The 26,752-nt window shown below is 44.3% G+C and overlaps 1 protein-coding gene across 6 annotated transcripts in view; it reads right to left on the minus strand.

The window, feature by feature from the left end:
- The window catches only part of SLC37A2 (solute carrier family 37 member 2), a 58,770-nt gene that overhangs the window by 19,533 nt on the left and 12,485 nt on the right, over positions 1–26,752 (minus strand). For 3 of the 6 annotated variants that reach the window (XM_061592883.1, XM_061592882.1, XM_061592888.1), the window contains exons 2-9: positions 19,707–19,788; positions 18,594–18,681; positions 15,789–15,867; positions 13,813–13,948; positions 6,995–7,071; positions 5,676–5,842; positions 3,766–3,803; positions 1,412–1,579 (exon numbers count right to left, since the gene is read on the minus strand). In XM_061592883.1, coding sequence (XP_061448867.1) covers positions 1,412–1,579; positions 3,766–3,803; positions 5,676–5,842; positions 6,995–7,071; positions 13,813–13,948; positions 15,789–15,867; positions 18,594–18,681; positions 19,707–19,788 — 835 coding nt within the window. Of the gene's footprint in view, positions 1–1,411; positions 1,580–3,765; positions 3,804–5,675; positions 5,843–6,994; positions 7,072–13,812; positions 13,949–15,788; positions 15,868–16,242; positions 16,262–18,588; positions 18,682–19,706; positions 19,789–23,520; positions 23,622–26,752 lie in introns of those variants that run through there. The other 3 variants (XM_061592887.1, XM_061592884.1, XM_061592886.1) reach the window with 3 other exon arrangements.

Here is a 26,752-nt window from a genome sequence, read left to right on the forward strand (position 1 = left end):
TGTTTTTGTAAACCGCTTAAAGGCTTTTTTTTTTTAACAATCAAGAGGTATATAAATGTTGTTAAATAAAATAAATAAATAATCCGCAGATTCCCAACTTTCTTTTTCTTTTTTAAAAAATGTAAGGCCTCACCTGCACCATATACTGAAAGCAGTATCATGCCACTTTAAACAGCCGTGGCTTCCCCCCAAAGAATCCTGGGGACTGTGGTTTGATAAAGGTGCTGAGAGTTGTTAGGAGACTCCCATTCCCCTCAAAGAACTACAATTCCCAGACTTCCCTGGGAAGAGGGATTGGCTGTTAAGCCACTCTAGGTCAGAGATGGGGAACCTGTGGCTCTCCAGATGTTGTCAGACTCCAGTTCCCATCAGCCCCAGCCAGGATGGCTAATGGTCAGGGATGATGGGAGCTGTAGTTCCAGCAATATCTGGAGGCCTAGGGATGGGATCCGTTGGCCACTGCTCGTTTGCAAGCATTTCATCAACCTAACAGGCTGAAATCGATTCAAGTTCATTCTGTATCTTTCTAGCCGCTATTTTACCAATCTGTGGTTTTTTTGGCTCAGAAAAAATATCAATATTAATATCGATCTTTTTAAAGGAAATATCAGTATTTTGGAAATTTTCTTTAAAAATACTGATATTTTGAAAGAAATATTGATATTTAAAAAGATCTATAAAATATTCTTCCAAACAATGTTTTAGAAGCAGGTTTTGTTTTTTTTGTAAAGTCAGTTTTCAAAAATAGCAGTGGAAATTCGCTACATTAAAATCCTATCCTCAGCAATTGAGAATAAGCAAATTTATGGAAAATTCGGTCCCAAATCCAAACTGGGCAGAACTCTAGTACATCTCTAGGAGGGCCAAAGGTTCCTCAGCCCTGTTCTATATGCAGGGTGGTTGCGAGGTTAAAACGGAGGTAAAAGGTAAAGGTGTCCCCGCACTTGTAGTGTGAGTCCGACTCTTAGGGTGACGTCTTGCGACGTTTACTAGCCAGACCGTATATATGGGGTGGGATTGCCAGTTCCTTCCCTGGCCTTTCTTTACCCCCCAGCGTATGCCGGGTACTCATTTTACCGACCACGGATGGATGGAAGGCTGAGTGGACCTCGACACCTTTTACTTGAGATTCGACTTCCTCCTTCCGTTGGAATTGAACTCTGGCCATGAGCAGAGCTTCGGCTGCGTTACCGCCGCTTACCACTCTGCGCCACGGAGGGTCTTTTCAAATGGAGGTAGAAGAACCATATTCGCTGCCTTGAGCAGTTTGCAAGAAAGGGAGGGTACAAATGTAGCAAAGTTAAATCCATTCCTAATACCGCAGCTACTCTTAGTCTCTTATGCCACAGTTGCTTTGCCCCCTCAGCAAGCAGCCTTTGACAGGCCAGGCCACCTGCGGGGCTGTACTCACAGGTATCCGGAGGGCGCCAATGAAGCTGATGGCTTCCCGGTCCTCCGTGGATTCTTTGCCACTTTCCGACATGTCGATGATGTTTTCTTGGCTGTGGCTGGAGATGTTGAGGCTCCCGTCGCTGATGGAATGCCCCGCCTCAAGACCTTTCTCTTCTGAACCAGCAGCCTGAGGGGTGGGGGAGGGAACATGCCAGGAATTTGGAATCAGACATTTTTGGGGAAAAGGGCCACCCTCAGCCTATTTCAGGGCCCTGGAAGGGACCTGACATTCCTATTTGTCAATCCTTCCCTCATAGGAAGCAGCTTTCTACTGGGTCAGACCATTAGTATCATGCCTAGCCATCAACCGGTGCCAGACAATGAATTCTCAGAGGATGAGCCACACACCCCTCAGGTCAAGGACCTTGAGAACTATGGTTGCAGGTGTTTTTGCAACACTATAATGGGAAAAACCACAAGGTGGAATTCTCCCTTCCCCCTGCACAACTTGTAAAGATACAGAAGACCTCTTGGTTGCCAGACCCAGCCTCCAAGAGGTCTTCTGTATCTCTAAAAGTTGTGCAGGGGGAAGGGAGAATTCCACCTTGTGGCTTTTCCCATTACAGTGTTGCAAGAACCAGAGCTTGGAAAAGTTACTTTTTTGAACTACAACTCCCATCAGCCCCAGCCAGCATGGCCACTGGATTGGGCTGATGGGAGTTGAAATTCAAAAAAGGACCTTTCCAAGCTCTGGCAAGAACCCCTGCACTTGCTTGACTTTCTCTTCTCCTAAAGATACAGGATCAGTCTCAGGCCCTGAACCTGGCAACCCTAGTCTCTTTCCTCATCTACAGCAGCCGTTCCATCAGGCTGTGAGAGTAGGCAAGAAATGGGCCAGCAGGGCTTCTCCATTGGCTCTGCTGAAAAACCAGCAACTTTTGGCTCCTCATCTCCAATTCATTCCATCTCAGGTGGTCATTACAAAAACTAAGACCTGCTACCTGAGCTTGCTTTTCCCCCTCTTCCCTCTCAGTCCTGTTTTCCTTTTATGTCACGTCTCTTAGATTGCGGGCAGGTATTGTTCTCTCGCTGATATCTGTAAGCTCTCGGGGAGCCTTTGCTTTGGCTGAAGAGCAGAATAAAAATGCCTAACAATATTATCATCAAAAGAGTGCCAGAGTTTTACTCCACGCTGTTTAAAGCTTAATCTGCTGATTCCTGCCCATCAAGCTCCAGGGAAAGGCAGAAGAGCAGCAAGGGCCTTCTTTCATCTGATCAGCTGGCAATCCCAGTACTGCCTGCCTACAAGCTTTTGCTGTCTTTTGACCTTGCTTTTTCCCTACGTTTGCCACAATCTACCCTCAATCCAGCCTACAGAGCTCTCTCTATCTGTCCCAGGCAGTACTCTGAGAGCTGAAAGAGGTGGGGAGGGCTAAAAGCGTCCTTCTGACAAGGAGAAGGGAAGGGCAGAAGCAATGAAACAGGAGAGACCATAGCTTAGCAGTAGAGCACGAGGAAGGCCCTGCGTTCAGTCTCCAGGCAAAGAGGATCAGACTGGGCTCCTTCTGGGAGGAAGGGCGGGATAAAAATTAAATGAAATAAATAAATAAATAAAATAACGGCAGGTGACAGACTAAGCTCCTGTCTGAGACTCTGAATAGACAAGACTGAGCTAGATGAATTACATTTGGAGCTAGATAATGGGTCCATCCAGTTGACACTGACTTTCCAAATCCTGCTGGAACCTTCTGCATAAAGGCAGGTGCTCATCCACTGAGCTATGTCCCTCCCCCACTGACCTAGCATAAGGCCGCTTCGTATTGTTAAACAATGCCTCCTACATAAAAAATGGTCCATATATAGTTGCGTCGTGTGTTTACGGCGATTTTCTCCCACCTTTCCTAGCCAGGATCCATCCTGGATTTATGAACAAATGAGGTTGGGGCAACTGTTGGGAGTTGGCAGGTCAAGGACCAATGGGCAACCCTTGAACCAGCATTTGAATTAGGACTGTGCAAGGGTATTGAGGGTAAAAGTTTGTGAACGAAAGTTTCAATTGTATGCCTTTGATGGCCAAATGGGCCTCCAAAGCAGTGCAGCAGAAGCTAAAAGACAAAAGCTATAAAAGTTGGGAAAGATGCTAGTCCACAGTGAATAAGCCGTGAAGAAAAGAGTTTGATTCTCTTTCCCTCTCTGCTCCCTCCTGCAGTAGCACATCAAGCTTCATACAAAGAAAAAAAACCCGTTTACTATGAGAAAAAAAGTCTAAAAGTGCAGTCCTATACATCTCTACTCAGTCTCATTTAAGGTCAGTAAGCTTGATCCCAGGTGAGTATAAGATTGCAGCTCAAGGGGAAAAAATGTGAAACTTACATGATGGAGAGGTGGGCTGCAGTCGACATCTTCCGGAGCTGAAAGAGGGGAAGACTGCATTACAAAAGCATATCTCGCATCTGGAGCAAGACGATAGCAGTAACCAGGGTGTGCGTTTTACTGAGCATGCTCCAATTTAGGAATAAGCACATAAGAAGAGTCCTGCTGCTGAATCAGATCTAGTCCAGCATCCTGTTCTCAGTGGCCAACCAGAAACCTATGGGAAGCTTGCAAGCAGGACCTGAACACAACAGCACTCTTCCCCCCTCATGATTCCCAGACACTGCTATCCATAATCATTAACCTCAGTAGCTCCAGTTATCTGGTTAGGTTTACAACAAGGTAGTGGAGCCCCTGGCCCTCTAGATGTTATTGGACTCCAATTTTCATCATCCTCAGCCAGCATAACCAAAGGTCGGGAATGATGGGGGTTGTAATCCAGCAGCATCGGAAGAGCCATGGGTTCTCCATCCTTGGTCTAAAGGCACAGAAGACCTCTATTGCCTGTGGTCACCCATCACTCACGGGTTAGGGAATAAGCAGTTTTGTTTTCTGCCACTAGGTGGCAACATCTACTTGTCTACTTATGAAATGTGGCATTAAGGGGATGCTCAGAGATCCTGTGGGTTGAAAGCGGTCCTCCTCAATTCCCACAGATCACTTCATTAGCACGTCAGTGTTTCTGCTCAAAGTTTACCCTGTGTCTTTGCAATATGCTGCACTTATATTCTATTTGATTGTTTTGTCTTTATAAGCCTATGTAAGATAATGCTGACACTTGCTTTCAAGTCCCCCTCCCTTTCTGGCAATTTGGTAAACTGTTATGGACTAACAAAAGAACGTTATCTAGATATACTCTAAGCACACAGTACTTATATACAGCATCAGCTCTATGGCTGAAATCCTGACTTACTTGGTCAGAAGTAAAACTTACAGATTTCTAGCAGGATTTGTTTCCTTAGGATTACATCTAAACTGTAAGAATGCATGCATCTGGGGCTGAGCGTTATTTTCAGAACTTTTTTGCATCAAAACTGAGGGTGTGGGAGGGAGAAGGCAAAAAAGCTTCACCAATCCAAGGTCAAGGTACTTGGGTTAATTCACAAAGCCCTAAACAACTTGGGCCCAAAGTACCTTAAGGAACGCCTCACATATTGCATCTCTATCACTGAGATCTTCTGATGGGGCACTTTTGGGGGTTCCCTATGCCCCTGGCATTTGTTTGGCCTCCACCAGGGACCGAGCCTTTAGTGTGGCAGGCCCTGCCCTATGGAACTCCCTCCCTTCTTTCTTTCAGGCGTTTTCAGGTTGAAAACTGAGCTTTTTAGACAGGCCTTTGTAACATGAATGGCTCTCTAACCAATGCAGCATTTCTTGATGCTTTTATTATTGTTTTAATGGCTTTTCAGTTTTATTGTGTCTTCTATGTTGTAAGCTGTCTTGATGAGCTTCTATGAAAAGTGCAGCTAACAAAGAAATAAACAGCTGACTCCTACTCGTGTTCTTCTGGTACAGCTGCCACCTCCTCTTTTATAAGTCCTGGCTCCTGTTGGACATGCTGTTTTACCTACCAGGCTCCAGAGTGAGGGCAGAAAGCATTTGCCCTCACTCTGTTTTAGCTTAATGATACTGACATGTCATCACATAGCATCAGTGTCATGAAGTGAAATCAGACAATGCTTCCTGCTCTCCCTGTAGCACCTGGTGGATAAAAAAACAATACCCACCAAGCGCCAGACTTACAGGAGTGTGATTGCCACTGTGACTAATTTTGCCCCACACTTTATGCCTTTTTGTGTTCCTGCATCCGGAATCAACAAAATGCCTCCAGCTTTGCTGCAGGTGAAAAGGATACCCAAGTGTGTGTGTTCAGGAAGATATTTTGGCTCAGCATAGCTCACAACACTCACATTCAATAAGGAATAAGAAGCAGATTACACCCATGGTGGCTATGATGATCCCAGGGACGATGAACGACAGGCCCCATGCGTTTGAAACCCATATACCAGCAATCAAGGACCCCAAGATGTTTCCTACAGATGTGTGTGAATTCCAGATGCCCATGATCAAGCCTCGCCTGGTAAGAGACAAAGACAAAAACTGCTACATCAGCCTTAGTGCTGGGCCAGAAAGCATGTTTTGATTTTAATGTTTCAGTTCAGACATCAACCCAAAGGTTTGGGCTTAACCTAGTTTATAACAAAAAACATGATTTGTACTTCTGAGTATGCAACAGACAAACCATTGTTTCCTTCCTATCAGCATTCAGCTTCGTACGTTTGCTCCTGCGTCTATGGTGCAGCAGCCCCTGGAGAAGCAATAGCCATAACTATGGTCTGTCAAATAAGAACATAGTTCCCAACCATAATTAGTCCAGAGCATGGTTTGCAAACCTCTTCAACCCATGCTTTCTCATTCTAGCTTTTGTAGCTGATTGTAAACCCTCAGGCTCAGTTCAAAACTGGTGCCACGGTAACTATGGTTTGATGTGATGCCTTAATTGACAAATCATTGTTTGCAAACCCACTTTTAACCACAGTTTCTTATTCTGGTTTGACTGCTGATTGCAAGCCATGGTTTGTCAATGACTTCTGTCTTGCTCCTCAACTCTGCTGATGGTCCTAACCACTGGACTACCCAATGGCTTCTGGTTCCCCGGTCCCAGCTCCTGGCTCACCTCTGTCTGCTGCTTACAGCTCAGGCCTGATGCCAGTGTGGTTTAGTAAGCAGAGGACTGTCAGACTTGGGATTCAGACAACGTGAGTTGAGATCTCTGCCCAACCATGAAGTTCCCTGGATGGCTTCAGAAAAGCTGAGCTTACCTCACATGGTTGTTGCGAACATAAAATAGGGACAGTTCCTACTTTTGACATTCTGAGCTACTGATGCGTTATTTATTTGTTAACTGCACTTCTATGCTGCCCCACATCCAAAGTTCTCTGGATGGAGTATATCTAAATATTATTTTAAAAAAAGTTAAATAGTAACATACCGCCTCTGACGAAAAGGCAGGATTCTGTATGTATGTGATTTAAAAATCCACATGAAGGTGGCCTATATACGCCATCAGGCCATTGGCCCATTTTCCAGCACATGCCTACGGTTCCCATTTCAGCAAGGGAATAAATCTGGTACTTCCTCCAGAGGTGAGGATTAGGCAATTGACTCTTGTAAGCAAAACAACAACCCACAACACACAGTTAGACAGGCATTAGGAAACGAGACTTACTTCCCCTTTCCAAACCAGTTGCCTACACACGACACCACGGAGGGCCATCCAGTTGTCTGTGCCAAGCCATTGAGGACCTAGCAGACGGGGTGAAAAACAACAACAACCCACAGTTAGTGACACTGAGTGTATACTATGCATAGGGCCTGATCATTGTAAGAAGGCATGGGGTGGTATTGAATGCTGGTTCTACTCAGAGTAGACCCATTGATGTTAACGGAGATGAGTAATTTAGGTCCCTTATTTTTCAGTGTGTCTACACTGAGTAGAACTGGATACAACTCACTAAGTGCATAAAGAAATGGTATCTTTATTTCTTGCTGAAATGATAAAAGATCAAGATTCAGTAAATCCACACTCAATTGGGAGAAATATATTTCTGATTTAAAGTCTCAATAAGACAAAGCTAACAAGACACTTTTTCCTTCTTTCAAATTATCCAAGCATAAATATAATGTTAAGATGTTGGGTTGCATGCACCTAAGTCCTACTCAAGGTAGACCCATTGAAATCAATGCATCTAAGTTAGTCATGTCTATTAACTTCGACGTATCCACTCTGAGTCGGGCTAGCATTGAATACCATCCACTGGATTGTATCCAATGCTCGTCGTACTCAAAGTAGACCCACTGAACTTAATGGACACGGGCAACTTAGATACATTAATTTCAGCAGGTCTACTCTGATAAGAACTCTGATGGATACAACTCGTTAAATATAGTGATTCATATAATATGTGCATGTATACATTGCATTCTTCTTTTAATTACCTGATTTATCAACTTGCTTGCTAATTTGTTTCATTTATTTGTGGACTTACTGTTATTTTTTTTAATAAAAATAATTCTCTATGCATATTTAACAAAAAAATCTGACCCATGGTTCAGGGTGCTAGTACTCCCCCCCTCGCTTACAACAACCCTGTGAGGTAGATTAAGGTGAGAGATAGTAACCAGTCACTCAGTGAGCTTTGTGGCCTGACATCCTGCTTCCATAATGGCCAGCCCAGAGGCCTCCGGGAAGTTCACAAACAGGGCATGAAGGCCACCCACCCCACCATCGTTGCTTCCCAGTAACTGGTAGACTATTCCTAAATACATAAGTTCCATTTAGACCTCGTGGCCAACAGAAGCATTCTCCAAGAATCCATCAAACCCCCTTTTAGAGCTATTTATGGGCCAAATTAGACAGGACACCATTCACACAATTAGTCTGACCTGGATTGGGACCCTGGTATGCGAGGTGGGGTTTGTCCCCCAATGCGATCCTGATTCAGATCGAGGACACCACACCTGCCATCTGCATGGGCAAAAAAGTACCCATTGGAGCAAATCAGAGCTTGTTTCTCTGGGCAAAAAGCAGGGGCTGCAATCCAGATCAGGACCGCAGGGGGTTAGTACCCCTATCCTCAGACCCTTGTGCCAGGGTCCAAATCCAGATCAGCCCCCTCCCAGCCTGCAATTTATTTTAAAAAGCCATGCGGGCAATTGCTAATTGTGCGAATGGTGTCTCACCTTTGGCCTTAAGTTACGGCACAATTGCCATCAGTCTCCTGGCAACTGGCCATACACATCCCAAGCAAGCTGAAATGTGTCAGCATGTCATCTTCCTCATTCACAAGCAAGTGAGACAGGAATCCCGATTTTCTGTGTCAACCCTAATTGGGGATGTTTCCAGGATGCAACCTCTCTGCTTCTCGCCTCTCTGGGCTCTCGGTTTCCCCTTGAGCAAAACCTGCCCGGCCTACTGCACAAACCAGTTGGGAAGTTCAGTCTGTGAATGTGTGGGAGGAAATGCTGTCATGACTTGCCCCAGAGCCAGTTTCAACTGACAGAAGTAGGAAGGAAGAACAATGGGACTCCTTGCCCAACTGGCTACAAAAATAGCCCTGTATGATGCCACACGGTGGCTAGGATGAGAATGCGCCACCTGCAGCCCACAGACCCAGCGAAGATGCTCTCGATCAGGGATGGGAAGCGTGGGGCCCTGCAGATGTCATTGGACTGCGACACCCATCAGCCTCAGGCAGCGCGGCCAATAGGGATGATGGGAGTTGGAGTCCAATGACGTGTGGAGAGCTGCTAATTCCCTACCCTTGTTCTAGATCAGGGGTTCTTAACTTGTGGGCGCCTGGGGGTCCGTGAACCAGGTACAAAAATAATCAATTTCCAATGCAAGAAAATACACTGTATTGATTTATTTATGGGGGTCCATAGCTTTCATTAGATTGTCAAAAGGGTCCGTGACCTAAAAAAGGTTAAGACCTACTGCTTTAGATGGTGGATACCCTACCCAACTGCTGTCTGAGGGATGGGGCTCACGAGTGTGACTGACCACAAATATCTCCTCTTCCCTGCAGCTCTACAAAAGATTGGCCTAGCAATGGATGGGGGCAGAAAACAGAGAAGGCCACAAACAAAACTCTTGTGGACCAAGGAAGGGCAAAGCTCCAACAAAGGGGAGGGGAACCTCGTGCCCAGGGGGCGAATGTGGCCCTCCAGGCCTCTCTACCTAGCCCTTGGAACTGTCCACAGGCCACACCCCTTCTCCACAAGCCACACCCCTGGCTAGCTTTGCTTCGCACCCTGAGTGGTTTTGCCTGGCTGGAATTGTCTTGAATTCTGGTTAACGCCTCTTGTTTGTCCGGATGGAGAACATACAGGGGTATCTGAGTGTGTTTGGAAGCCAGCCTGTGGTACAAAGATAAAAATTTACATGTGTTGCTCCGCCCATCACTGGCATATGACCCTCAGAAGGTTCCCTAGAAAGGAACGAGGCCCTCAGGCTGAAAAGGGTTCCCCATGCCACCCCTGCTCCAAAGCTAGTGTGCAGATTTTGGCAGTGAAGGCTACAGGCCCATCTCCCAGTTGCTCGTAACCCTATTTCTACAAGAGGACAAAAAGGCATATCCTCTGCTGCGTCCAAGGACAGGGCTTGATCTAAGGAGCTCAAACCACAAGAGAGGAGACTTCGGGTGAACAGTAGGACAAACTTCTTGTTAAGAATGATTCGGAATCTAGTTTGCGAAGGTTGCTGAGAGTTGTTAGGAGACCCCTATTCCCCTCACAGAGCTACAGTTCCCAGAGTTCCCTGGGAAGAGGGATTCCACACTAGGACTTGTTCCACCCTGGACTCCTTTTTGGAGGAAGGTTGTGATATAAATGTAATAATAACTGTAGCTCTGGGAAGGGAATAGGGGTCTCCTAGAAACGCTCAACCCCTTAAACTACAGTTCCCACAGTTCTTTGGGGGAATCCATGAATGTTAAAGTGGTATGAAACTGCTTTAAATGTCTAGTGCAGATATGGCCTTAAAAGGATGGTGAGCTCTCCATCACTGGAGATCTTTAAGCAACAGCTAGCAGCCATCTGTTGTGAACGCTCTAACTCTGGATTTCTTGCAAAGAGTAGGGAACTGAACTAGTTGGCTTATAAGACCCTCTCCAACTTAATGATTCTATGCTCCCAGTCCCTTGGGAGGTACAAGTTTAAGAAGACTTTGGGATTTACTGTCTTTGAGTGTGAGCACAGACAGATAGAGCACTGACTCTCTGTGGAAGTGCGTTCATTGAGGTTTGGACACATGGACAACTTTCTTCCCTTGGCACAAGCTCAGGGGAAGTCTGTTCTGATTTTCAAGAGACTTTGCACAGTGCTGATTGCCCAGCCCAGGTGACTTGTCACAAAGCCACCTTTCCTCTTCCCAGAGCTTGGCGCTGGTTGGTTGGCCCTTGCATCAATGGCAAGGCCTTTTCAAGAGAAGCTTTTAAAGTACAAATTAATTCAATCAAATCTCTGCAAATGGATAATCACAAGAGATGCTTGAAAACAAAAACTAAGCGCATTGCCCTGGTGAAGTGATGGGACAGGAGTGAAGATAGTGTTCAATCCAGAATTGGGGGCGGCGGGGGGGGGGGAACAGATCATCCTACAGGAGAAAAACCTACATATCCTCCTGTTTACATATTGGTTTCTACACAGCCTTTGCAATTTTTAAGAAGGAGTAACAGCAGGCTATGGGTCCAGCTTCCTGATAAGGTTTCCGTCTGCAATTTTTATGTTAATAGGCAGTAACGAAAGGCCCACACCCTGGAATGATACAGCACCAATGAACTTGTCATAAAATGATTCACTGGAGTTATATGAGGATGCAGGTAGCAGCAGCAGCAGCTTGATAGACATCCAAGCATTTGTCAAAGGACAAAAGAAATTGCTTGCAAATGCTTGGATTGGATTTTTATATAAAATGAAAAACCTCCACAAAATTCCCCAAATACTCTCTAATGAGCAGCAGCAATGAAAATTAAAGGATCTGTGCTTGTTTTCTTTTTTAAGCAAGTTAAGACCTTTCTTTCTTTGCTGTTGTGCCTTTAGTAGCACTTGTTTCAGGCCTACAACTCATCTGTTCTTCGGAGCCTGTTTTTAATTTTCAGGTGAGTTGCTGATGTTTCCCATATTGCAATTGGGCTGTTTTTAATTGCAGCCTTCATGCAGACTTCTGGGGTACATTTGGACCCCAAGTGCACTTTTCATTGTGTAATTGACACATAAGTAGACCTACAGGGATGTCCTTCTAGGACCTTGTCACAAGCTGTCACCCTTACAGCATCCCCAAATTTCAGCCAGTTACCACTTACTGTTTTCTTTCTGGAAACAAAAAAACACAGGGGCCAGCAAAAAGCCCCACGGGCAAATTGTGTCCTTTACTCAACATGCATGGGCAAGGGGCCAGCTCAGAAAAAGTCTACCTCCTACTAAGTGTTTTTTTGGCTCAAGGTGCTTTGGTATTGTCAAGCACACGTGCGCTGACAACACAGACAAAAATGGTCTCTGGGGGACAAAGTTGTGCCATCCTTCCATTGGAAATCTCATCAGGGTACAAATGTACCCCCCAGATGGCCAGTGTGATCTTTTTGACGGGTCTGCATAACAGGTTAAGTACATTGCTTTTGGAAATGTACATTGATGGTATACACCAGGGAAGGGGAACCTGTGGCCCTCCAGGTATTTGGACTATAGTTCCCATCATCCCTGAGTGCAACACCTTCTCCCCACTTGTGATTCCCCAAAGTTCAGTTTTCAAACCAAAGCAAAACACAAACAGAGAAGTACATATCCAAAGGCTGTCTCAAAATTACCAGCATACTTAGGTGGAATCTTACTGAATCACAGTTTTGTTTAAAATTATGCATAAACATGGGACTAGGATGCTCCGACTGAAAACTGAAGCATCCCATCCAGCGGTTCCGGCATCATCAGACCCAACAGACTCTCATTTGATGTGTCATTCAGACAGACTCAGCCGGGATGGAAAAATATACTGTTGCTTTAAGTTATTCCAGTGGCTAAATATATCTGGCTTCTGTTTGCCCAGACAGCAACGCATGTGACTATTACATCCACAGAGGTGAACATCAGAAACAATTTTCCCATGAGAAAGCAAATGGAACAGATGGGGGGGGGGAACACCCACTTAAAAGTTAATAGAGCAAACCAGGGACAAGAGAAGTTCAAAGGTGGGAAACTTGGCAACAAAGCCCTATGTAAAGGCTGCTCAGAAACTCTGTGCTGATATGAGTGCTTGAGGATGACATGATTTATACAGCTCCATCCCTGCACAACAGAGCAGAATAAGAAAAAAAGGTCCCTGCCGCAATGAGAGTACAATCCAGGTTTTTGCAAGTAGGGCTGGCAAGAGAGGGGTTGAAGGAATAGGCTGGGGTGGACCATCCTGGGGAAAAAGATAATCACTGTTAAATTTAGAAGGCCAGCAAGAGGAAAACAGGAAGTTGCCTTGCATCCAGAACACTGGTCCATCTAGCTCAGTACGCTGACTGGCAGTGGTACTCCAGGGTTGCAGACAGGAGTCTTTCCTTGCCTGGAGATGCTAGGGATTGAACCTGGGGCCTTCTGCGTGCAAAGCAGATGCTCTACCACTAAGCTACGGCCCTTCCCCAGAGAAGGGTGTACAAGGAGCCACTTTATATCAAATCAGACCAGCGATTCTTCTAGTTCCATACAATAAATCCTGATTTGCAGTCAGTTTCAAACACAGTTCTGAAGTGGTCCAAGCAGAATTACTTCCGTGTCCTGCTATTTAAGATCCTTTAACTGGAGATCAAACCTAGGGCCCGTATACAAATGTGCAGACACAGAAGGGCGACAACACAGTATGCCTCCACAGACCCAGAGCTGTCCTGCTACTTGTGAGTAAGGGGTCTATTCATGAGTAAGCAATCCCGGGAACACCTTCACTACCCGTAGTTGTGGTGGTGGGGATCTAGGAGGCCAGCGTATACAAGGTCTCTCTCTGTTCAGCCTTCTAGTTAGTACATACTGGGACAAAGGGCGGGATATAAATCTAATAAATAAATATGTAGCAGTAGCGGAGGCCTTCCTTGGCCTTGATTCGCCATTAAACTCAAGCCGGAGCCTTCTGGTTGCTAATAACAATCTCGGTCTCTGGCTTCTTATTTCCAGCTCCCAAGTCCCAGTGTCTTCTCCTCGCTGTGTTGTACCTTGCCCAAGCTCCCTGTGATGTTGACTGTCGATTGACCTTACTCCTGGACCACACCTTTGTACCTAGACTGATTCTCTGTGCTTGGCCTTGGTTTGTTTTGGACTGTGCTGCTCCTACAGCCCTACCTAGGCAGTGAGTACTTTGGTAAAAGGCTTCCACCTCCAGGGTTTGGAACCCGAGTCCCTGAGGGCACTCCCTGGAACGTGACAGATGATGCTAGGCTTGTCCAGAGCCCCCCATGGTACAAAGGTTGACCTGCTGTAGAGAACTTAATCAGCAGGCATGATGAATCTCCATACCTGTACAAGCACAAAGTACCACAGCTGATGGATGTCCCAGTAGTAGCCCAGGCCAAATAAGGAAGTGAATAAGCCACTCAGTACCATTCCTCCAGACAGATAGTAGCGCAACGGGAGGCGCTCACCGAAAATCCCACTGTGGGAGATGGGAAGGAACAGCACATGAAACACAACGGCTCATTCTCAAGGATCAGCGTCTGCACCGAAAACGAATGTGGAAACAGCTTAGGGCAAGCGTGGGGAAACTACAGTTTCTATAAACCTTGGCTATTGGCCATGTTTGCTGGGGCTGATGGGTGCTGTAGTTCAGCAACATCTGGAGGGCCAAAGGCTGGGGTCTGTTAAACGAAAGGAATTGTTGCAGAAGTGTGGAAGGCAATGCCGATCCTTCCCACAATCCTCTGATAACACAGGAAGACCACAGCCATATGGGAGGAATCAATGACAGCTATTTCCCCCATAGTGGCCCTCCAGGGTCCCTGTCAAGTATGACGACTGATCTTGGGACCTTCTGCATGCAAGGCAGGGGCTCTACGGCTGAGCAAAGGCCCCTCCTCTTTGGCCTGCCTGCAGAATCGTGGCATCAACACAGCCCCTGGAAATAACCCTACGGAGCTTGTTAATAACTACTTAGGTGACAAACGAGCCTGCCGTGGGCCTCAGCAAACAGAATCCATCATTTGAACGAGAGCTGTTGACACCTCAAGCCCTCCATTAGCAGATTTCTTATCCGCCTGCCTTTATGGCTGTATTTATGGGAATTCTGTATCTCTGATCTGTTTCCCACAAGGCTTAAGAAGCGAGTTGATTGCTGTTGGGTGCTGCCGGCTCCTGGCATGCCGTGCCAAAGTAATCAAATGTTATGGATTTGTCCTAAGAGCACCTCTCGGATTGTTTGATAACTTTTAACATCTGCCAGGTTATTGAAGTCCTCTGGCATGACAAATTGGTGCAGTGGTCAATCAGAGACATGGGTCAGGGAAGGGGAACCTCAGGCTCTGAGGGCCAAATGTGGCCCTCCGGGCCTCTCTATCTAGCTCTTGGGGCTCCCCCCAGACCACATATCCTCCCAAGTCACAACCCTCACCAGCCCTGCTTAAGTGATTTTGCCTGGCTGAACTTATTGTTCACTTTGCCTCTCTGGATGAAAGATAGGTCCCCTCACAGGTCTACAATTCCTAGAGTTCCCTAGGAAGAGGGATTGATTGTTCAACTACTCCGGGAACCTTAACTCTGTGAGGGGAACGGGGTCTCCTAACAACTCTCCACCCATCACAAACTAAAGTTCCCAGGATTCTTTCGGGGAAAACCATGGCTATTTAAAGTGGTATAATACTGCTTTGAATGTGTAGTGCACATGGGACCCTAACTGTGATCTCGTTCTTGAACAGGGTGCCAAATTTCTAAGCCATCAGAGGAAAAAAGATTGCTGGTTGCTGAGACCTTGCAGCATAAAACCACACATGCGCATGGCCTTTACAATGCAATCCTATGCCTGCCTGCTCAGAAGTGTTCACTGGGAGTTAGCCCCCAGTAGGTTTGTACAGGGTTACAGCATAAGGCTGCAATCCTGTACACACTTATTTGGAAGGAAATGCCATTGAACTCAATGAGACTCCCAAGTAGGCATGCACAGGATTGCACTGTAGATCTATAAAAGTTCTTGTATGTTCATTTCTACATTTTGAGTAGATTGAGAGTTTGCTGCAGGGGTGAGACTGTGCTGGGACCATCAAGGGATAAGCTTTCCACCTGCCTTGCCCCCTCATCCCTGTTCTTTCTGACATCTTTCTGGGGACTGCCCTTTGCCAGGAAGACAAATGTATATGGCTTTTAGGTGTTTTTTTAAAAAAGTTTTCATTGTCTTAAATTTTTGTAATTTGTAATTTTTTCTTACTTGTAATTTGTATTTGTGCATATTTTTGTGAGCTGCCTTGGAAGGTGGTATAGAAATACACTAACAATATCATACATACCTGATATACATTCCTATGGCATAGGCAACCAGGAAAGCATTATCCAGGGCTCCAAACAGTTCCTTATAGTTGTCCTGATCTGGAAGGAAAAATTGTGTGAGTTAAGCTCGGTGTCAGTATCAAATTCATGCAGGTTCTAGTATTGAAGGAACTGGCTTCTTGGAGAGCAGTTCCTGACTGCTGATCAGCTAGCCACAGATAGTTCTGGGACGGGGTGTCAAACATTTTGTCTACTTCAGTCTTAAGAACTTCCTCCCTTCAGGGGTTCCCACATCAGCTTGCTGGTGGAGGAACTCCTATGTATTGTTCCTGTCAGGAACGCCTGGTTTCTAAAATAGTTCTGTGGCAAGGAATTGTGTGTGTGTGTGGGGGGGACATCTTGCCTGGATTAAGGCCTCCGAAAGACCATGAGGTAGTCAGTTCTCACAGTTAATTAAGCAGTAAGCAAGAACACCTGCTTATCAGCTTGAGCCTGGTACTTCAAGGCCACAGGCCTGGAAAGGTTGGAGACATGCCTGGCAGTTAAGGCATGAAAGCTCCAGAAGATTTCATCATCAGAAAGCCCCCTGATTGGCTAATTAATTCCTGGCTGCTGCTGTGCATTTTCCCATAAGAATAGGACCAAGAGGTTAGGTCTTTGTTCCCCAATGTTCTTTGGTACTACCTGATGTTGTGGTTCTATTTTCCACCTGCTAGCCAGGCTATACATCTCTGGGAAGATGTTGAACCATGATGTTATTCTGCTGGTTTACCTCTATTGTGAGTACAGATTAGGCTAGACAGCTTTGTTATTTTTATTTGTGATTTGAACTCTCTGTATTTTACCTAGCCCTTGGGGGAGTTTGATTTAAGGAACAATTTTGCTGCTATACTTTTTGCACTTTTATTTTAATAAAGCTACCTCTTATTTACCAGTGTGTGTTCATTTCAGGTGGAAATTGGCTCTGAATCCAGCACCTTGGCCAATTAGCTATGGACTGCTATATAGTTGGGTATTTTGCCTAAGGCTGTAAGACAAGGAGGGCTTATTTGGCTCTTGTATTTTGGAATCCTTGGCAGGTCTATTTCTGGCACTTTGGGTTTCGCCTTGGCCCAGAGTGGGTGACCGGGTATAAGGGGTGGTGGCAGTCTACCTACCTTACAGGGTTGTTGTTGGCTTACACAGCTCTGGTAAGGAAGGCACAGGCTGTGCCTGCCCAGGATCAATTGCCCAGTGTGAACTGGCAGCAGTTCTTGACAGGTCCCTCGCTTGCATTCTGAAGTGGTACAGTCCCAGGAGGGCTGTACCACAGGCTTTTAAAAACAACATGCATATTCTGTCTGTTTCTTTTCTGCAAAATGGGAGTGTTAGGAGCTTATCTGACAGGGTTGTTGTACAGATGAGCAAGATTAAAGGTTGTGAATCATAACTGTATGTCCCATGAATGAGAAATATAACATTCCCTCTTGCTGCAAATTCTCCTTGCGGCCCCTTAATGTGTGCATATATGTGGTATCGCCTGAGCGTATATGTGGTATCGCCTTTCTGCATTCAGAATTCACCTTGTCTGTGTGGTTTGTCTTTTTGATCTCCATTATCAGCTGCAACTTCTATGTATGTATAACTGCATTTGCCTGTATTTAGACTACAATGAGAAAGTCGCAACTTCCAGAGTGCCCTGGGAAGAGGGACTAATTGTTAAACCACTCCATGAATTGCAGCTCTGTGAGGAGAACAGAGGTCTGCTAACAACTCCCAGCTGGCCCAGCACCAGCGGGTGGCCAGGTTGGACACTGGCTGGGGGCCCAGGAGCTCAGAGAGGCCCCTCACCACCACCACCTCTCCCTCTCATATATATATATACATACACACACATACTCACCAGCCACTCCTGACCCCTACCCCTCCATTTTCCTTCATCCCAACCATACTAGTCCATAGCCTCATTTTTCCTTCTCACTCACCAGCCTCTCCCACCCCCATATCAAACAGCTACCAAAGCTTAACGGCACACTGGGGAGCCAGTTTCAACCAATCTGCTAATGAGGCTCCACAACGACATTGCAAACAAATGTGGGTAAGATAAGTTAGGTTGTTAGTCACTTCAGAATAAACTGTTGGCCTGGAAAGCATTCCTTCTCGGTTATTAAATACACCTCAGTTGGGATCAGGGAGCCAAAAGTGGTGATAAAGCCTGCCTTTTCTTCTGTGGTTTCTAGGAAAGGGCCTCTGGATACAGCCCAGAAGTGAAGAGTTCGTGGAAAGTGGCCGGCCGAAGAACTGACAATGCTCCTGCTGTTTTCCAGATGGAAGGAGTAGCAACTTTGAAAGCCAGATGGAAAAGATTAGCACTTCCATATCCACCAACGCAGGAAGCTGTCATCTACCGAGGTCAGACCGCTGACCTCTCTAGCTCCTCAGTGTTGTCTATGCCACTGTTCTTCAACCTTGGCTCCCCAGATGGTGTTGGACTACAACTCCCATCAACCTCATCCAGCTTAGCCAATGGCCGATAGGAGTTGTAGTCCAGCAACATCAGGTGATCCAAAAGGAAAGAACAGTGGTCTAAGCTACACTGACTGGTAGCGACTCTCCAAGGTTTCAGGCAGTTTCCAGCCCTTCCTGCAGATCCGAAGGCTTGAACCAAGGATTTTTTGTATGCAAAGCAATGTGTTCTGCCATTGAATTGCAGCCATTCCCCCATCATTTCGCCATGCTGTGTTCTGTATGCTGCATGGTTTTGCCCTGTCCTCTACCGACTTAAAAATCACAAGGGTGTTTGTTCTTCTGGTGAAAGATATGTCAGAAAACAAACACTACCTTACCAAAAGGCTTCCAGTCACACCATGTTGTGCTGTTTGAACCATTGTGCGGATTGGCTCCCTGTGAGGAACAGTTATAATGTAGTTCACTCTGAGGAGGAAAAAAAAAAGGCACAAGAGTCAGAGATCGTGACAATGACAGTGATTTTATATAGCCCCATCATCAGTAGAATCAGAATAGCAAAGGTGGAAGGACAGAGTCCAACGTCCGCTCAATGCAGGAATCCAACTTATAGGCCACTGTGAGAACAGGGTGCAGGAAGTTATCTGGGATAAATAAATTCTAATAAATTAGAATCAACCTGCAAGATCCCATACTGTTCTGGAGCGTCTGCTAACCTTCAGCAGCAGGTTTCAGGGCTGGGAGGAACTAGTGAAATTTGGAAGCCCTGAGTTAGAATCATAGAATAGTAGAGGTGGAAGGGGTCTATAAAGCCATCAAGTCTAACCCCCTGCTCAGTGCAGGAATACAACTTAAAATATACCCGACAGATGTCTGTCCAGCTGCCTCTTGAATGTCTCCAGTGTTGGACAGCCCACCACCTCCCTAGGTCATTGATCCCACTGTTGTACTGCTCTAACAGTTAGGAGGTTTTCCTGATGTTCAGTCAAAATTAGGCTTTCTGTAAGTTGGGCCCATTATTCCATGGCCTGCACTCTGGGACAACTGAGAAGATATCCTAGTCCTCCTCCATGTGACAACCTCTCAAGTACTTGAAGAGTGCTATCATATCTCCCCTCAGTCTTCCCTTCTCAAGGTGAAAAATGCCCAGTTCTTTCAGTCTCTCCTCGTAGGGCTTTGTTTCCAGTCGCCTAATGATCCCCTATAGCACTATCATTGCGGATGACACTTTAAAGGGTACAATCTAGAAAACATCACAGGGAGGTAGCATAGCAAGGAGAGGATAGGTAAGGAGAAGTACAACTCAGTTACACATGCTTACAGCAGAAGCCAGTGAACGTTTACTTGAAAGTGAACCTCACTGTATTCGATGGGAATCATTCCCAAACAAGTCTATATCGGATCGCAACCTTAGACATAATTTCAGGGCCCCATGTGCCCATCCCCAAATATCCAACAACAGTCCCTTGCTCCTGAGGACTGATGCTACATACCTTTACTATACTAATGGGCTTCCGCGACAGATGGAAAGTGGTGTAGCACAGGAATGTCAGTGCAAGGATCAATCCGCGGTACCTAGACAAGAACAAACGTGTGAAAGGTTGTGCAAACGTAGGTGGAAAACAGTGGGAAACCTGAAAGGTATCTTTGAAGGCCTGGGGGGTTTAAGTCTCGCAAGTTTCCTTGGCCAGTCCAATGAAGGGTAAGGGCAGTATTCAGTGCTAGCCACCGTATCAGACTGCTGCAGTGGGACTGATGGCTCAGCTTTGCCAGAAGAGCCATCGGGCACCTCCTACCCCTGAACTGTTTCTATGCCATGTGGCCATTATAAGAACATTATTTAAGAATTGGTGCCTGCTAGGGATGGGTAAGAGATTCGAGTCAGTTCGCATTTAAAGCCAAATCTAGCAAATTTGCACTTTCCAAAAGAATATGAGAAACAAAACATGGCTATCCTTCAAATGAGCACTTATCTGAATCATGCAATGCAGTTCTCCAACCAAGAAACGTTGACAAAAAATGCATGTATTAGGGGAAAGTGTGTACAAAATTAATATACTGGTGAAAATAACATAGAAAAATACATCGTATTAGGATGTATTGCTTGCAAAAATGTGTACATTAGTCAAAACTGTGGACAAAAATGTATTAGAAAAGATTTGCACTGAAATGGTGGGGAATTTTCATGAGAATATTTTTTAGAAAAAACTCGACTTGCTGCAGAAACGTGAAACTGAATTTAAGATTAGAAAAATGAGAATCTAAGGGAACCGAAACTGACAGATTCTTCCATCCCTCCTGCCTGGATTTGCTTTTTCCACTTCCCTCACTGCCTCTTTTCCCTCATGTGTTTTTTTTAGACTGTTAGATCTTGTTTTCATTGATTGTCTGTAAATCACCCTGGGAGCCTTTTGTGGGTACAAACGCCCTAAATAAATAATAGTCCAACTCAGAACAGACCCACCGAAGTTGAGACATGACTAACTTAGGTTCATTAACTTCAATAGGTCTGCTCTGAGAAGGACTTAGGCTGCAATCTCAATGTATGTCTACTCAGAAGTATGCTCCATTTGGTTCAGTGGGACTTACTCCCAGGTAAGTGGGCATTGGATTGCCCCCTTAGTGGAATACAACCCTAAATGATCTGCAGGATGGAAGGAATCCCAAGCCAGGCAAAGATATTGCTCCCTGAAGTAGTTTAGTGACTGGAGTGTTTTGACACTACATTCAGGGCTTCATATATCCAAAGAAATCCTACTTTAGTTGCTGTTGTTACACCATGAGTGTGCACAGTGCCTTACAAAGTACAAGAGGACAGGTCCTTGCCAAAAGAAATGTAATGCCATAAGCCAAAGGCCGTGTGCAAAAGATGGCATAAAATGCATGTCATGCACATTGGTGTCATATAGTACTACTAGCTCTACACCAATCAAAGGAAATCCTATTGTTGTTATGGCATCAGAATTCCACCACTGTAGGAAAAAACAGAGCTAAATTTCTATACAGAAAATAATCTTAAAATATGGAGGATTTCCAGGTTAACATACAAGGTACCTTCTTTCCATCCAGCCCAAATCAGATTTCTGATGTATTTACTAAGGATGGACAAGAAATTTGATTCAGTTCACATTTCAGAGAGCCAGTGTGGTGTAGTGGTTAAGGTGTTGGACTAAGACCTGGGAGACCAGGGTTCGAATCCCCACATAGCCATGAAGCTCACTGGGTGACCTTGGGCCAGTCACTGCCTCTCAGCCTTATGAAAACCCTATTCATAGGGTCGCCATAAGTCAGAATTAACTCGAAGGCAGTACATTTATATTTCACATTTCAAGCTGACTATCACATTTGCACGGTTTGCAACAATAAGAGAACCAAAACACAGCCATCCTTTGAAATTCACACTTACTTGAATTTTGCAATGCAGTTTGCCAACCAATGTTTACAAAAATGCATATGTTAGGGGAAAGTGCATAACAAAGAATATTTGAGTGAAAATAGCATACAAAAATGCATTATTATCATGAGAAGGTGCCAGCAAAAATGTATACATTAGTCAAAACTGCCTACAAAAATGTCTTTATTAGGCAAAATTTGCATTAAAGCACTGAAGAATTTTCTTTTTTTTTTTCAATAATTTTTATTCAGATTTTCATAAAACATACAAGACAAAATCATAAGACATTCAAAGACAAAAAACAAAATCAAAAATAGTTAAACAAAAAGAAAAAAAGAAAAAAAAAACAAAAATAAAAAATAAAGAGTAAAATATTGACTTCCCATTTGTCAAAGATCAAATCAGTTATAAGTCTATAATATATAACAATCCTGTCTCTTAAGTCATATTATAAAATCACTTTCCTCCAGTAGTTATCTTACTTAATAATCAAATCTCATAAACATTACTTAATTCTTTCCACAAAAAGTCAAAGAGAGGTTTCAATTCTTTAAGAAATATATCTATCAATTTTTTTTCCAGATAAGCATATCGATTAATCCATCTCATTACTAATTATGATAATCTTATTGTCATAACCATAGTCAAAATAAACATTTCAATTAATCCATCACATCAGAATCTGTTAGGTTCAGTAATTTCAGTAGCCATTGTTCTATTATCTCTATTAGTTCCATTTTCCATCTTCCATCTTCAGTAGTCTTGTTAAGTCCAGTAATTTCAATATCCAATCTTCCATTATCAGTATTCCATAATAATCTTGCTGTCAAAGCCATAGTCATATAGTAAGAGTCTGATGGGAATTACCTCTATCCCAAATATTTTCTTGCCATCCATTCTGAATAGGTTGCTGAAATACTGCTGTAAAATCATATCTCTGTTCTTTTTTTCAAAATACACTGGGTCATCTCTTAAAAGTTTTTCCATTGTCACATGGCTGCAGTTAATTCCATAGATTTTCTCTATATTGGGCTCCATCACATCATTCCAGTCCAGAAGATTATCCATGCCATTGATAACTTTATCTCTAGAATCTTCATTAATTTCTTCAGAGATAACATTGAGTTCCAAACAATAGATTTTATTTCTAAAGTCCATAGACTCCAAATCTTGTTCCTGTTCCACGTTGGTTCCAATCTCCGGGATCTCCTCTCTCACAGGGACCCCTATTCCAGTCTCCAGGGTCTCCTCTCTCACAGGGACCCCTGTTCCAATCTCCGGGGTCTCCTCTCTCACAGGGACCCCTTCCAGGGTCACCTCTCTCACAGGGACCCTTATATCTTTAATCTCCTGCTTCATTTTACTCAATTCAATTTTCGTTATCTCAATCTCATCCATTATTTTCTGAAACATAGTTATTTCCAGATTTTCAGCCACTTTCTTAATTGCCATTTTAAAAGAAAAATATAGGAAAACCACTTCTTATTTCAGCAACAATTGGGTTAATACTCCAAACTTGGTGACATCACAGTATAAACAGAGCAGACAGCCTTATCTCTCCAATAGTTAAGTAAACAAAATGCAGTTCCCAGGATCGAAACAATTAATGGCAATCGTCAAGAAACAGATTCGTCAAAATAAAATAGACCAAAAAGAGAGTAGTCTCAAAACAGTATAATATTTTTCAAAATAAAAATCTGGAATAGAAATCCCTCTTCTGTGTATATCTTTAGAATGCAAATCCAGGACAGCTTTTTGCAACAAAAACAGAGATAAGCTATTAATTAGTGCGTAGCAGAGAGAAGTTATGGCTCCCCAGTGAGATGTCAAAAACCGATCAATCTGGCAAATCTCTTTTAAACAGCAACAATTTAAGTCAAGTAAAAGAAAAATATAGAAAGAAGGGTGCTTGCCTGTTAGTGCGTTCTCTCTTAGAAGATAAGGTGAACGTTCGCTTTATCAGATAGAGCTTGCTGTTGAAAATCCGTCCCACCTTCGTCGGCTGGACCTCGTCCCATAAATTAATGAGATCTGGTCGTCCCAACAAAAATAGGCTTTGAGGTTAATCTCTTCGTTTCTCCCTACCCGGGAGAAGTTTAATCAGTCAAAAAAAAAAAGAAAAAACTGACTGATATATCTGAATAAGCTTCTTTTGAGGCAGGAGCCCGTCTCAAAAGCAGGCACAGGCTAAGTCACCCTTCCCGGAAGCCAGCACTGAAGAATTTTCATGAGGATTTTTTTAAAAATAAACAAACCAACAGCTACAAATTGCTGCAGAAATGTGGAGAACTGAATTTAAGATTAGGAAAATGAGAAACAGAGAACCAAAACTGACAGATCTTTCCATCCCTAGAATTTACACACAATGCTGGTCATTGACCGAATAAACTACTACTATTATTACAGAATTTACACAGCAAAAATAGGGAACATGTTTTTGAAGAGGAGCCCCAGATTAGCACTGAGTGTTAACACTTCAGAATTAAAATGTATGTTTCTGAAGTGCAGGTGTATTCAACTGCAAAAACCTCAAGCTTCTAAAATGATATATACATGCATCAAATTCCCTCCCGTGGATATTAATTGAATGACTTGGTTTTTAAAACTGGGAGATTTTTTTCCTTATTTCATATACTCTGCATACTTTTCATCAGTGGCTATTGTATTGGCCACTTAGACTGCAATCCTATAACTTGCATGGGAGTCAGCTCTGTTGAACTAAATGAGATTGCCTTCCGAGTAAAGGCACAGGAATGCACAGTCTGTGAAAGCCGGCAAACAAACAGTGGATTTACATAATCCCTTATCATGGACCAACAAGCCGCAAAGTCCCTCCAGCCACTGGTCATCTCTACATTCAAGAGGTGAAACGGAGGTTGGAATGAGTTGAATGAGAGCCAGCAAGGACATCTAACTCATCCTCTCTATGTCATCCTTGGATAATTAGCTGTATCGTGATCATTACATGGTTTTTTTTTAACCTCTGCTGGCTGGAATTCACTTCTGTTGAGAAAAACCAGGGCCACTTCACACCTGCATTTTTGCCATTGGCTGACATCAGGTGTAGGGCAGGAGGGTGTGGCTTGGCCAAAACAGCCTGGTGGTCCTCATCAGGCCTGCAGACCGGAGGCTGACCATCCCTGAAGTAGACAACACTAGGCTAGATGAAGCAAAGGTTCTGACTTGGTATAAGGTAGGTTCCTGTGTAATAACAAAAGCTCATGGGTTAGGGCTGTGGTTCAGTGGCAGAGCAGATGCTTTGCATACAGGAGGTCAGACGTCCAGTCCCTGGCATCTCTAGTTAAAAGAGGTCAGGTGATGGGAAACACCTTTGTGGGAGACCCTGGAAAGGAGCTGCCTACCAACAGTCAGAACGGAGAGTACAAGGTGAGATGGGCTAACAGTGTGACTTTGTATAAGGCACGTTCTTAAGAAATTTCCAATCAGATTGCATTGAATCAATGCAATCAGTCCTGGCCATCACCCCAGTGAACTAGCAACTGCATCCAGATTCCATGCATGCAAGAACTTATTCTAGCCTTTAAAAAAAATACTTTTCCCCCTCAAAACACTCATGCTTTGAAAATGAACTTGGCAACACTGCAAAGCATCCATCCATTTTTAGACAACACCTTGCTCCAATTAAACCAACAATGTCAGTCATTTTTTTCTCATCTTCCTTGGGACTTTCCTTATTTACAGCCTTTTGTGGCTAGAGGTGATCAAGGCATGCCCTCCTTGCAAGGATACTTCTGAATGTACTCGGAGGTTGCAGTGAAGATTTGGTAGCGTTGTTCTGTAGGGTCCAATGTGTTTTTCTTAAGGAGACCTACATCCTTCGGGGAATTCCCCTTGGCTTTCAGGATGCAGGAATCTGGGGTGTTCAGTATCAGCCACACCAGCAGAACCTCCCCTGTTTTGTTTTGTCATTTCCTGGGAGAGGACCGAGCAATGTTTTGCATCAAAACACTTCCTCAGCTGCTGCTTCTAAGCCTTTCATAAGCTTGCAGTGTCACTTTTGGGCAGCCCTTAACAAATCCACTCAAGGCCTCCCAATAATCAGTCAGCCTGAGAATGGAAAATGTCAGAGGAAGCAGATTCCCCTTATACAGTACACTGGCTATGATGTGCCTATTTACATGACATACATATACACACATCACTCCCACTTACCCCCAGCTTCTCCAAGGGTGAGAAGTTCCATGGCTGCAGCACTAAAGTTTGGTTCCTTTTGGAAGGAAGTCCCTAGAGGCTTATTGGTATTTGTATAGCTGCATTTATTTACAAATATACAGGTTGAGGACAGGTGGAGGCACAACTGAGATCCTCCCAACAGACACCCAGAAGCCATTGCTTCCACAGCAAATCTCCAGAAAGAGGCAGACTCCAGAGAGCACCACAAAATGCTATTCATCCAAAAACTCAGCTCTCTGTGTCTTTTCTCAGTCTGCCTCAAACTACCATTTTCTCTCCATATTGGATTATACTGGCCTGAACTAAGAGATGGGGAGAAGGTCCACCTCTTTTGCTAATGGTTCTTCCTTTGCAGGACATCCCCCCAAAACGGCCCAAGATCAAGATGCAATTGGCTAACTATTTAGTTCCCATGGCAATGCATCTCCTTTGTTTGCATAACAACAAGATGTGGTGCAAGCATTTAGCCTATCCCACCTCCAGACAGTCCACACCTATACAGACAAACAGGGTTGAGAGCTTTATTAGAACCAAGGCTAAGCTTCACCCAGGGTCTGCCTGGGGCCTAACTGCCAAGTACAAATAACAGAAAGGAAAGTGAAACTAAAGTAACTGCTTTGCCCCTAAGGGCAATGTCACAATGACTAAACTGTACAGTTAGGGAACATCCCCAACTGCCAATAAATACACATCATAATGTAATACCACTGCGCTCCTTAACAACACATTTATGAAAAATGTAAGAAGACCCCAGTTTCTTAGGGTGCAATCATGAACGTACATACTTAGGGTTGTTCTACTCTGAGTAGTCCCATCAAAATTAATGGGCATAAATTCTACTCAGAGTAGCCCCTAAGTTAGCCATGTCTATTAATTTCAATGGGTCTACTCCATGATTAGCACTGGATACAACCCTTAGAGAGTAAGCCCCATTGGGCACAGTGATATCTA

Source organism: Rhineura floridana, chromosome 12 (genome assembly GCF_030035675.1).
Source record: "Rhineura floridana isolate rRhiFlo1 chromosome 12, rRhiFlo1.hap2, whole genome shotgun sequence".
Lineage (NCBI taxonomy): Eukaryota > Metazoa > Chordata > Lepidosauria > Squamata > Rhineuridae > Rhineura > Rhineura floridana.